The sequence below is a fragment of the Prionailurus bengalensis genome, chromosome A2 (genome assembly GCF_016509475.1).
Source record: "Prionailurus bengalensis isolate Pbe53 chromosome A2, Fcat_Pben_1.1_paternal_pri, whole genome shotgun sequence".
NCBI classification, from domain to species: Eukaryota; Metazoa; Chordata; class Mammalia; order Carnivora; family Felidae; genus Prionailurus; species Prionailurus bengalensis.
In genome coordinates this window covers 146,883,578-146,896,525 of record NC_057348.1, presented here as the reverse complement: position 1 = coordinate 146,896,525, position 12,948 = coordinate 146,883,578, and the positions used below count along the sequence as shown (strand labels likewise).

Below are 12,948 nucleotides of genomic sequence, written 5' to 3'. Positions count from 1 at the left end.
ATGTGGATCCTGAGAAACTTAAGACCATGGAGGAAGGGAAGGGAAGGGGAAAAAAATAGTTACAAACAGAGAGGGAGGGAGGCAAACCATAAGAGACTCTTAAATACAGAGAATAAGCTGAAGGTTGATGAGGGCGTGGGGGAGAGGGGAAAGTGGGTGATGGGCATTGAGGAGGGCACTTGCCGGGATGAGCACTAGGTGCTGTATGTAAGCGACGAACCATGGGAATCTACCGCCCTCTGTAAAGAGCACACTTTACACACTGTATGTTAGACATTTGACAATAAATTTTATTTAAAAAAATAAAGCAAATAAAATTTTAAAATTTGTTTTTAAGCAAAATTAGAATTTTTTAAAACTTTTATCTGCCACTGTGATCTTGACTTCTATCTGCCACTTGTGATACTTAAAAGAGTTTTCTAATGAAACTGATAGGGATGTTAACAAAGATGGGGGATTTTGGGTATTGTATAATAAAATGTCAACATTTGGAAGATGTGCAGAACTCAGGAAACTAGTAATTTTCAAGTGGTTGATACATGGGTAAAAAAAACCATGCATGGGTAAAAGATCCACTCAAAGAGCAGATAGAACAATGGATTTTAATGTAACAGAAAATATTAGCTGATATGGTTTGAGTCTATAATGCAATCAATCACTTTTAACAAAACAACCACTTGTCAATTTGGGATATGAGACCAGATCAAAAAAGACCATGTGCAAGTATCTGAAAAGGCTATTAAAATACTATTCTCCTTTCCAGAAACGTATCTATGTGAGGTCCAATATTCTTCATGTATTTCACAGAAAACAACATGTCACAAGGGACCAAACAGAGAAGCAGATAGGAGAATCTAGCTGTCTTCCACAAAGCCTGACATTAAAGAAACTTTAGAAATGCAAAACTAAAGAAAAATATATTTTTTTAAACCTTTATAAAAACTTACTTGCATATCTAAATGAACATTTAAAATAATTATTCTAGGAGGTGAACCATTCTATTATCTTTCAATCTCCTAAATGTGTTATTAGATACATATTTAAGTAAATTAAAATGAATTAAATTAATACTGCTTCTTTACTGTACATCATACTTTTAAACCACATGTCTCGAGGTATCATCAAACAATAACTTGTACTCACTGGTACAGAAAATAAAATTAGATATACGAAATACTAACTAACTGTTTAATTTTGGAAGAAATGAATATGAATATTTATGCTACAGCCATATACCATTACTATTTACTTCATAGATCAACAAAAGGTTTTTCAGCATCTATATGAAGAAAACAATAATAAACTATAATAAATCTGAACTCCAGTAATGGGTCATCACTTATCTCTACTGACTTCAAAATAACAGAAACAAAGTATTCTCATCAAAATAAATTCTATATTTTTCCAGTATTAGTTTTAAATATTTATTAATTGCATTCCAAATATTGTTTATAACATATATAAATAATATAAAAGTAATACTCATGCCCAGCTTCAAAAGTAGAACATTAATATGACCTTTAAGGCTCCCTGTGAACTAACCCATCTTTTGCCAAAAGAGCCACTCTCCTGATTTTGCATTTATCTTCCCGTGCTTTTCTCCAGCATTAACTTTTCATCTATTGGAAGCAAAAGTTTAAGAAAGAAACCATAATGTTGGAATTAGTGTCAAAAGGAGTAGAGAGGAAGACATATGAAATGCAATACTGGGTGCTAGAACTCTTGGAACTTACGCACCAATTAGGCACATTCAATGATGAAGAAGGAGGATTTCAGGATGAACCCTAGACTTAGTACTGCAAGAATAATTACAGATGCAATCAACTTGGATTTAAAATAGTTTAAGAAAAATAAATTAGGAATTTTTTTAGATCACTCTTTATTTTTGTTGAAGATAGAAATAATGACTTCAGAAAACAGTACTTTAATACTGAAAGACAAAGACCATTTTTATATATTTTTATGGGAAAACAAACAGAAATCAGAATTTTTAGATAGCTTTGAAAAGATAAAAACTACTCAAATTAATCAATGAACACCCCAAGTAAGCAGGAATCCAATTTCCTAGAATTAAAGGCATAGCACCAAATCATTCTAAAATGGCCATCCTGGATTAATAGGAGTGGATTTTGAATTAGGTCTTTTCCCCTCACTTTTCATTTTCAGCTCCTACCATTTTGTTAAGTTTATTTGTCACCTCATAATCTGAAACAGCTTAGATGGGAAGGTACGATAAAAAATTCTAGGGGCACCTGGGTGGCTCAGTTGGTTGAGCATTGGACTTTGGCTCGGGTCATGATCTCACAGCTCGTGGGTTTGAGCCCTGTGTCAGGCTCTGTGCTCACAGCATGGAGCCTGGAGCCTGCTTCCGATTCGGTGTCTTCCTCTCTCCCTTCCCCTCCCCCTCTTGTACTCGGTCTCTCAAAATATAAATACTCTCTCTCAAAAATAAATACTTTTAAGATTTCTATAAAGATTTGGAAAAAATAAATGAATTAACATTTGCTTTATACTAGTGTATAATTATGCACTTCTTTAATCCAAAGCTGTAAATCCAAGCCATCGTATTCACTAAGAAAATGCTTTATGTATGTATGTATCAACACACACATGAATACAATTTTAGTTAAGAATAAAATATACATCATTTGTGAAAACTGATATATATAGTCAAATAATAAGGGGCCAAAATAGTGAAAAAGCAAGGACATTAAAAGCATATTTTTCCAGAGGAAATTAAAATAAGACGAATGCTCAAAGTAAGAGTAGAGGTGACAGAGACATGAGAAAAAAGATCAATACACAGTTACATTTCCAGGCTAACATAGTTAAAAACTATATTATATTCAATACTCATTTCTATTTATCCCTATGAAATAGATTTGTTCATATACCAGTAGTTGAAGAACCAGGTATAGAAGTTCACCTGTTCACCACGAATTCTTCTGCTACTACTGTGGACAGACATGAGAAAGGACTACAAATCATCTGGAAAAGGAAGTGTACACCCACACCCCTATCATAATACAGATGGATGAAAAGTCTGAGAACTTGCCTCTTTCTCAGTGTCTCTAGAGATACATGTCCACTGGTTCTCCTTCACACTGTACGCCCAGAAGTCAGCAAGATCTTGAGTTCCATCCCAGCCACCAAACAAATAAACGGTCTCTATGAAAATTAGAAAAATATGTATAAAAAAAACTTAACGATAAAATTTAAGTAAAGGCACCCAGATCTAGCCTTTGTTTCTAAGATCATTTAAGGCATATCTAAATAAACTTAAAAATGAAATTTGTAAATGGATGGCATTCCAAAATATACCCTAGACTAGTATCTCCTAAACATGGGTATATGGAAAGGCTGCTGTAGGACCACCATTTCGAGAGACTTATAAAAGTACAAATAACTAAGAGACATCCTCAAGATTCTGATTTCATAGGTCTTCAGTGGGTAAGAAGAGTCTGCATTTTTTAAAGTTTCCAGGGTGAATCTGATGTGCAGCCAGTTTAGGACTCTCTGTGTTAGGCTGTGGAAAGTTCACATTTGGCAGTTTCTTAGCAATGCAGCTTCACATCGTTAAAAAAAAAAAAAGGAACCCTAAGGGAAAAGATGGCCTAAAATGCAACATAAAGACATCTCGCGACTTCTGGAAACAAACAAACAAACAACCCTTCACATTAAAACTATTTCCCTCTATCGCAATATCAAAAACAATGGTTAAAACTAGCTGTGAGTTAGTTAGACACCTTAAGAATAAGGTGATGTACAGCCTTGGCATTCCAATGGAAAATGGGGAAATTTCTTCCAAATATACAATGGTAGGGGTAACTCCTCAGAAATCAACCTTTAAGTCATTCTAGGTATCTTGAGAACTTGGTTTCTTTTAACTCTGAAATGTCTATTATACCCATGGACTGCTGCACTGCAACAAAACAGATTTCTTGCCCAGTGGGTAGTGAAAATCTTTACGCATAACACCATGTCCCATCCACATCCTTCTTTATAATAGTGCCTTTCTTTTCTTCAAATATAACCCCCTTTTAAATGACTCTGTCTACTTGTTACACAAGTCCCACCAATTTATTTATTTATATTTTTAAGTTATGGCATTTCTTTCCTTTTTTTTTAAGTAAACTCTATGCCAACATGGGGCTCAAAGTCACCACCCCAAGGTCAAGAGTCACATGCTCTACCAACTGAGCCAGCCAGGTACCCCCCTTTTTTAAAAAGTTAAATAAGACATACAGGACCACTATAAAACCACCTACTACCTAACTGACACGCCCTAGGCCTACATATGTGGAGGCTGGCATCTAAGTTATGTCCTACCATGAAGGGTTACAATTCAAAGTGCACTTCGAAATACTGTGACACCATTAAGAAAATTCTTGCCACTCACAGAGCTAGGCTTTTGTCTAAGAAATTTTTATCATATTTTCATATAATTTCAAACCCTAAGTGAATTTTCTAAGTGAAATGCCCCATTCTATGCCCCAAGAAGCTAGGGAAATCAAAACAATGCTTCTGGGTAGGAACATACCATTGGGACAGGACCGAGTTCTAGTGCTAACTGGGTAGTCAAATCAAGTACAGGCCACAGAATCTCCCTGGGTCTTAGTTTTTTCACTTACAAACCTCTCAGTGTTGTGGTATAGTTCTTCAGATGTAAGTTACACAAAAACATTCTGAAGGCTATCAAGCATGAACAGCATTTTTACGTCTAAGACATGCACAAAAATAACAAATCCTCTGTGGTTACTAAGTGCCACAGATGCAATAAAAACAGCATTATTGTATCTGATTTCATGTCTAACTCAGTACCTAGAACACTCTGGCTCTGTACAAACGTGAAATAGTGGCAATTATTTTAAACTGTTAAAAAATAATATCTCAGAACTATACAACAATCCATTTTCATTAGTTAAGTAACATTCTGTTTCCCAAATGACATGCGGTGATGCCCAGATACTTCAAGTTTTACAAGAATAAAAAAATTAAAGAATTTTCATCTGCCTTAAAAATTATTTGCCAAAGCTTCACTGTAAATGCAATTAACCCTGATAAATTCTGAGGCCAGGAGAGGGAGGCGATATATAACTAAAATAGCAATAGCAATTGACCTTTTGTTTTATAGTGTTTCTGGGTACCCTTTGGATAAGGTTACCCTGGTTCATTAACTTTAATAACCCTTCCTCTTGGGCTCTGGGTTCTCAATGTTCTTTCTGAAAAGCAGGTCTCTTTGTACGCATAAATTCTCACAGCAAAGAAAACCCACATTTCCACAACAGCCTCATTGATAGCTGAGCAAAATAAAATCTGGCAGAGAGCAAGCATCCCAATGGAATTAATCCAAGATGTCATTCTTGTCTGTGAATGCTTTGTAGTCCCAGTTGAAGTTTAATAGTAAAATTGAATGAGTCGGATGGAAGCAGGACCTTTTGACATACCTGAATGAAATGCATGACAAATTTTTAATTAAATCATCTCATCATTTAAATCATTCAGAGATGAAATATTATCTAGAAATAAACACGAGCAAAAGTATTAATTAATGAGTAAAGGGTATCAAAAACTTTTAAAGATTACAGAAATCACTGGAGAGAACTGTAGGGAGAAGGAAACAGAAAAAACATTATTCGCAACGGGGTCCAGTCTCATGCTTATAGGTTATGTAACAATTCACGTACATCCCTGGGCAGTACAGTCCTCCTCAAGCAGCAGCTCTTTCTCTATATTTTTTTCTTAAAGGAGCACAGGCTATTGTGGCTATCCATTTCTCCCAGCACGCAGAGGATCTTGCTTGGGATCCTGTCTCCCTCTCTCTCTGCCCCTCCCCCCTGCTCACACTAGCACGTGCTCTCTCTCAAATAAACATTAAAAAAAAAAAAAAATATATATATATATATATATAAAACAGGCACATAAGTCACCATAACGCAGGGCAGCCTAAGTGCCATAAGAAAGGTAAAAAGCACCATGGGGAGTTCAAAAGAGGGAAGAGAGTGTACCTGGTGGAAGGGACTCAGGAAAGGTTTCATGGTGGCAGTGGCATGTGACCTATCCATCAGAAGATGGCTTTGGTGGCAGAATGGGAAACAGAGAGGAGAACTTTTCAAGCAGAGTAAAAAGTATAACAAAGGTACAGAGACAGAAAAACACATGAGAAGTATTTTAAAGCACATGGATTCTAAAGTCAGGCAGATCTCAGAATTAAAGCTCTACCACTGTCGGTCTCCTTACATCCAAAACAGCACACAGCACCCAGTTTATAAAGCTACTGTGAGAGTTAAATTAAATAATGCATGCAAAGTGGTTAACACTGTGTGATGAATAAACGCACTATTCGATTTAAAAGAACACAAAAGGTTAAAAAGACAGGTAGTGGCCAGATCGTGGAAGGGGTTAAATAACAACATAAAGGCTCCGAACTCAACTCCACAGACCATACAGTAGCTTCAGAAGATCCTAAGCAGACGTGCAACTAGGCCAATTCTGAACGTGAAGCATGATAGGACTTGATCAAGAAGGAGAAGCCAGCAAAAGAGAGGGATTGGAAGTAAAGTGACCAATAACGGCCTAAGTTCAAGATGTCAAACCAATTTCATTCTAAGAGACTGAATCAATGATCAATCAATCTGTTGTTACTGAGGCCACAAAAACTAAAATTCAACCACATTCTTAAGCACAAATCTTTTTGGCACCAGTACTAAATAAACCCTATAGTTACTTACTACTAGCAGTACTCGTATACACATCTTATTTACACTAAAAATAAGGTAGAAATGTTAACACATCAGTGTCTTAACACCATTCTGCACAAAGAGGCAGGCTTTTTATCTTATGAGCCCGACTGCAGTACCTATCCTCCTACTAATTCTTCTGGGTAAATCTGACTTTACTGTCTGAAAAATCCTCCACAAGATGGCACACTATTTTCGTAATTAGATCCATGCTTCCACTTTGAAACTGTATGGAATACACATACACTCACATAGCATGGGCCCAACCTTAAATAAAATTTATGTGCCAAAAAGGAGAAGTTAGGAGAAGAGTTAACACGATAGTAAAGGAAGTTACTTTAATTCTTAGTTCAATTAATAATATAGACAATGAGAAAAACAAATGAAATTAAAAAAAAGTTTTAAGAAACACAAATTTATAGTCAAGATAAAAATGAAACCCTGTCAGGGCATTTAATTCAAGAGTTTAATCCTTCTGAAAACGCAGTTAGTAAGACCTTAAATTAACTTGAAAATTTTGAAGAGAGGAATACATGAGAAGGGGAAAGCTGTTTTACATAGTCTTCAACCTTGTCTTCTTTAGCCGTTCCCTTGAACTCTCATGACCCAACAAATTATCAACTGGATTTATCTGCCTCCCTTTTTAAATAGAACCATATTCTTACTATAGCTATAATTACAAAACTATCTTGAGACTGATCCTTTGGTTAAATTCAACATACACTTTCCCTGCTAAAAGGCTGTATTTTCAGTATATATATTTGAATATATTTTGTATCCTTAATTAAGGCTGGATTTCCAGGGTGTCTGGGTGGCTCAGTCAGTTGAGCATCCAACTTCAGCTTAGGTCATGATCTCATGGTCCAGTCCATGGGTTCGAGCCCCGTATCAGGCTCTGTGCTAACAGCTCAAAGCCTGGAGCCTGCTTCAGATTCTGTGTCTCCCTCTCTCTCTCTCTGCCCCTCCCCTGCTCATACTCTGGCTCTGTCTCTGTCTCTGTCTCTCTCTCTCTCTCTCTCTCTGTCTCTCTCAAAAATAAATAAACATTAAAAAAAATTTTTTTAAAGGCTGGATTTCCAGAATTCTTTTCTGGTAACTGTATAAAAGAAAAAACACTCATGACATAGCTAAAGAAATATGGCCAAATGAATGTATTTGTAATTCACAACTAAAACTCATATTCACCTATTTCCTTCAAAAGTTTCTTTAAGGAATTTAAGGAAAATCTATATATGGCACTGTGGAAAGAAAGAAAAGAAAAAAGAAAAAAGGAAGGGTGGAGGGAGGAAGAGAGAAAGAAAAAGAGGGAGGGAGGGAGAGAGGGAAGGAAGAACAAACGAACTTTCATATAATTAGTATAGAATAGTCAAAGGTTCAGATTTCCACAAAAGGGCTCCACCAAGTGACAAGCAACACCCCTTTAATTTCTTTTGTAGATATCAAATACCAGGACTTTGCCTGAGTCTTACAACCTATTCCTGAGAGAGGAAAAAAGGCTGCACGGCACTGCAGGTTCTCAAAATTCAATGAGAGTTCCACAGTAAAGAACTGCCTGGTACAATGGATATTTAAATTTTCATCTGACTTCTTCAGAAGTCTTTCAGACTTCTACACTGAAACAGAACAGACATGCCATTTCTCTCTATAAATGTGCGTTATTTTACCCAGAGCTGAAACATAATTCAGAGTTGAAGAACTGAAGTAGAGAGGTACCAGGTATAGGGATTATAGTCAATAAAACTGACATCCACATTCAAAATAGGACAAATAGGGCAGTAGGACAAAATACCATATTTCTTCTCTACCACAGTAGAAATGATAGAATTTGCTTAGGATGGTAGAAAGCTCTGAAATTAAATAGTAAAATGTATGCCATCAAGTACTTTTTCTAAATAATTACTCCATCCTTAGAGCTGTAGCAAAATGAAAAAAAAAAAAACTATAAAGTGGAAAAAAAAAGAAAATTTAGGCACCATTATATTTTTAATATTTAAGAAAATGAGACACATGAAACACTGGGAAGCACTAATTGCTTTGAAATACAAGCCACTTTAAGGAAGTTGAAATGAACTTTATGAAGTTTTACTGTAGTGAAAGTGTTCTTAACTTTTTGAGTTAAGGTTCTTTTGATAATCTCGGGGCACCTGGGTGGCTCAGTTGGTCAAGCATCTGGTTCTTGATTTTGGCTCAGGTCATGATGCTATGGTTCGTGAGATCAAGCCCCACGTCAGTCTCTCTACTGACAGAGAGGAGCCTGCTTGGAATGTCCTCTCCCTCTCTTTCTCTGAAAATAAATATATAAACTTTAAAAAAAAAAAAAAAAGAGGCTTTTGATGATCTGAATTCATGGATTCTCTCAGAAAAATGTACATACAGACAAAATTTTGTATATATCTTCACCAGGTAAAGAGCTCTTGCCCTGGAGATCTTTAAAATGCATACTTAAAACAGTGACTGGGTGTCTCTAAACTACATTTTACTACTTTGGCATCAACTTTATAAACGTAAAACTTCTAGGTTCTTTAAACTATTTGGGGAAAGTCATTCTTTCCTACTAAACTTTCTACTTAATCCTTATGAGCAAAATTCTTAAATTTTCTAAAAATCTTAGAAGTGTATTTATGATTTCCCTTTCTTTCTAAAACATCCATGACAATGTATATAAAAGATGAAACAAGGGGCGCCTGGGTGGCTCAGTCAGTTGAGCGGCCGGCTTCAGCTCAGGTCATGATCTCACGGTCCGTGAGTTCGAGCCACGTGTCGGGCTCTGTGCTGACAGCTCAGAGCCTGGAGCCTGTTTCAGATTCTGTGTCTCCCTCTCTCTGACCCTCCTCCGTTCATGCTCTGTCTCTCTCTCTCTGTCTCAAAAATAAATAAACGTTAAAAAAAAAAAATTAAAAAAAATAAAAGATGAAACAAATTATACTGAAATAACATTGGTTAGTTAGAACGTGGGATTATGGGTAAGTTATTTTTTTTTTCCTTAAGACTGCCTTTCAAGTTGTTTTAAATTATTTTTCAAAAGGTTTTAGTTGTTTTAAAATATTTCTACTGTAAGATTCTGTCAAAAACACAAACAAAAAGAAAGGTCTCTAGACTTGCATAGAATTCTCTCGTCAGAACCAATCAGTATATATTGTATATTACTATGTTGCACATAAAAATACATACTGTATAAATAATATATACATTATATATATTATTTAATTCTCCCAACAATTTATTATTCCTATTTTTATCATCATTACAACTCATTCACGTTCAAAGAAAAAGTCAGGATTCAAACCCAGGTATGTCTAACACATACACCCCTTTCTCACAAACTCAAACCTCAGCCTATACTTGGTTGCTATGTCAATAAGACTGGACTAGAAAAAGTTCTTTCAAAGATCTGCAATAAATATAATCTCTTGAGGATGATTAAGGTCAACCTCATGGTAGCAGTTATAAGAGGGCTCTGGTACATATATTATGAAATAAAAAAGTATATGAAAACACTTTGGTAAATCATGCTATTAATAGTTTTATAACAGAAATAGAAAGATTTATAAAGAACAAACCCAAAAACATCACAGATTCTGGTTTGTACCAAATTAAATTCAGAAAGCACCAAATGTTGCCCTAAAGAATGCGAAGCTCTACATAACATTTAATTTTTCTACGTTGATCCTAAACTAATGATAACTACAGCTTTAAGGAAGCACAGTCTATGTTCAAGAATAAGCAGAATCACCAGAAAAGTTAAATATATTAGAATATAACAACATAAATTCACCTCACAAAAATATTAGTCTGTTATAATAAATGACACTATAACACAATCTACTCATCAAGGATTACAGCAATGTCAGAGTATAGTTTCCAAGTAAATATTTTTCTTTCTACTTGAAGGAAAATGGATTTTAAAATTTTGATTCAATTCAATGAATATTTAGTGTACATGTCCTCCAGACCAGGCTTTGTGGCCATAAAATTAACCAAGGCAAGAGGTCTGCCATTCCCCTCTCAGTAAGACCATTAAGACTGGGGGACAGAGATGGGGAAACTGCATAGAGAGGCAGGGGATACATACCACACATTCAAGCAGCTCTAAAACGATACGGAAATCGTAGTAAAAATAATAGTATGAAAAATGTGCTGTGTAAATACACAGAGGGAAATGATTATTCTGCCCAGACGTGTCTACTGAACCTCACACTAATATATCTAACTACGTATTTGACAGACCTACTTGGATGTCTAACTGGCATCTCAAACTTAACCTGCCTAAACCTGAGTTGCTGAGCAATCTACCATATTTGATCCACTTGTTTTACTCAACTAGGGAATGGCTACACTATTTTTCCAATTGCTCAAGTCACAACCTTCAGTCATCCTTCACTGCTTTGTCTCACACCTCACATCCAATCCATCAGCAAATAATGTCAACTGACACCTTCAAATACATCCAAAATTCCACCAGTTCTCAACATTACTGTTACCACTTTGACGTAAGCCAATGCTATTATCATTCTCCGGTAAGCCAACTGCTTCCTAAAAGGTCTCTCTGCTTCTGCCCTTAATCCAATTTGTCTTGTTAAAATGTAAAGTCAGTTCATCACACTTTTTTTTTTTAACGTTTATTTTTATTTTTGATAAGAGAGAGGGAAAACAAGCATGCGTGAAGTGGGGAGGGGCAGAGAAAAAGGTAAACAGAGGATCTGAAGCAGGATCTGCCCTGACAGCAGAGAGCCTAATGAGGGGCTCGAACTCACGAACCGTGACATCGCGACCTGAGCCAAAGTTGGACGTTCAGCAGACTGAGCCACCCAGGTGCCCCATTTCATCCCACTTCTTAAAGTCCAACAATGCCTTCCCATCTCACTGTGAATAAAGGTAAAGTGCTAACAAAGGCCTAAAAGACTGAACACAATCTGGCCCCTCATTACCTCTCTGACTTTATCACCTACTACTCTCTTCTTCATACACCCCAGATTTAGCAACAAATAATCTGGGAAAAACACAAGGAGAGGGGAGGGGTGGGCAACGGTTTACTTTGTAACAGTATTATTTCAAATATGAATACCACTTAAGAATAAGTAATGAATTTTATTTGAAATTGTGACTACTTAGTTCAACACTATTTACCATAGAATGTCAAAAATTAATATAAGTATTAACCCTTAAAAAATATGGTAATGCGGGGTGCCTGAGTGGCTCAGTCAGTTAAATGTCCGGCTTTGGCTCAGGTCATGATCTCATGGTTCGTGGGTTCCAGCCCCACATTGGGCTCTGTGCTGACAGCTCACAGCCTGGAGCCTCTTCAGATTCTGTGTCTTCCTCTCTCTCTGCCCTTCCCCCACTCACGCTCTGTCTCTGTCTTTCAAAAATAAATAAACATTAAAAAAAAATACATATATGTGTGTGTGTGTGTATGTGTATATATATATACACGTATATGTGTGTGTGTGTGTGTATATATATATATATATATATACACACACACACACACACATATATATACGTATATATATATGGTAACGGATCTTCGCAGTAAACTCCACAAAGACAGACAAAAATACTAAAAGTCGTTTCAAGAGTATCCCGGGCCCCCATAAAGCCCATTTATAAATAGGACAGAGAATGGTGGCAGAAAAGAATATACATGTAAAAGTTACATGTGGTTAAGAAATAAGCATATGTATATTTATTGGATGCTCAGGTAGAAAAAAGATACTTAAGATTCCACAGCTGAGTCAAACTTGTACCTGTAGGAGGGAGGAGATTTGGGGAGAGAGACTAGGATTAGGAAAGCAAGTTCCTAAGCCTTGAAATGAACCTTTTCCAGAGACCCCAATAATACTCCTAAACCAGCTCACAGGTTACTATACAAATCTAGCAGTTAATTTTAAGAGAAATGTTATCATTTCTCTTTTGTTACTTACAAAACATTTGTGAAAATACACTAATGCCTAGAAGATTATTACCTATGCTGTGATAACTTTTGTACTTAATTGTTTTATGACGTGAATCAACAAATTATTCCTGAAGCACTATGAATCAGCTTAACACAATAACAGAACTGCAAAAGTAAAACTAATTTATTACGTGGATCGATATTGGCACTCCCTGAAGTAAAGTTTTCTAAAACCAAACAATAAAGTAAAATTACACTGACTTCTTGGTATTATTTGCTTTTCCAGATGGTAATTTGAAATCTACTATAATT

The 12,948-nt window shown here is 35.9% G+C and overlaps 1 protein-coding gene across 2 annotated transcripts in view; it reads right to left on the bottom strand.

Annotated features, from left to right (window-relative positions):
• Positions 1–12,948, bottom strand: part of MKLN1 (muskelin 1) — a 382,687-nt gene that overhangs the window by 79,155 nt on the left and 290,584 nt on the right. For both annotated transcript variants that reach the window (XM_043590475.1, XM_043590474.1), the window contains one exon: positions 3,056–3,168. In XM_043590475.1, the coding sequence (XP_043446410.1) occupies positions 3,056–3,168 (113 nt within the window). The remainder of the gene's footprint in view (positions 1–3,055; positions 3,169–12,948) is intronic.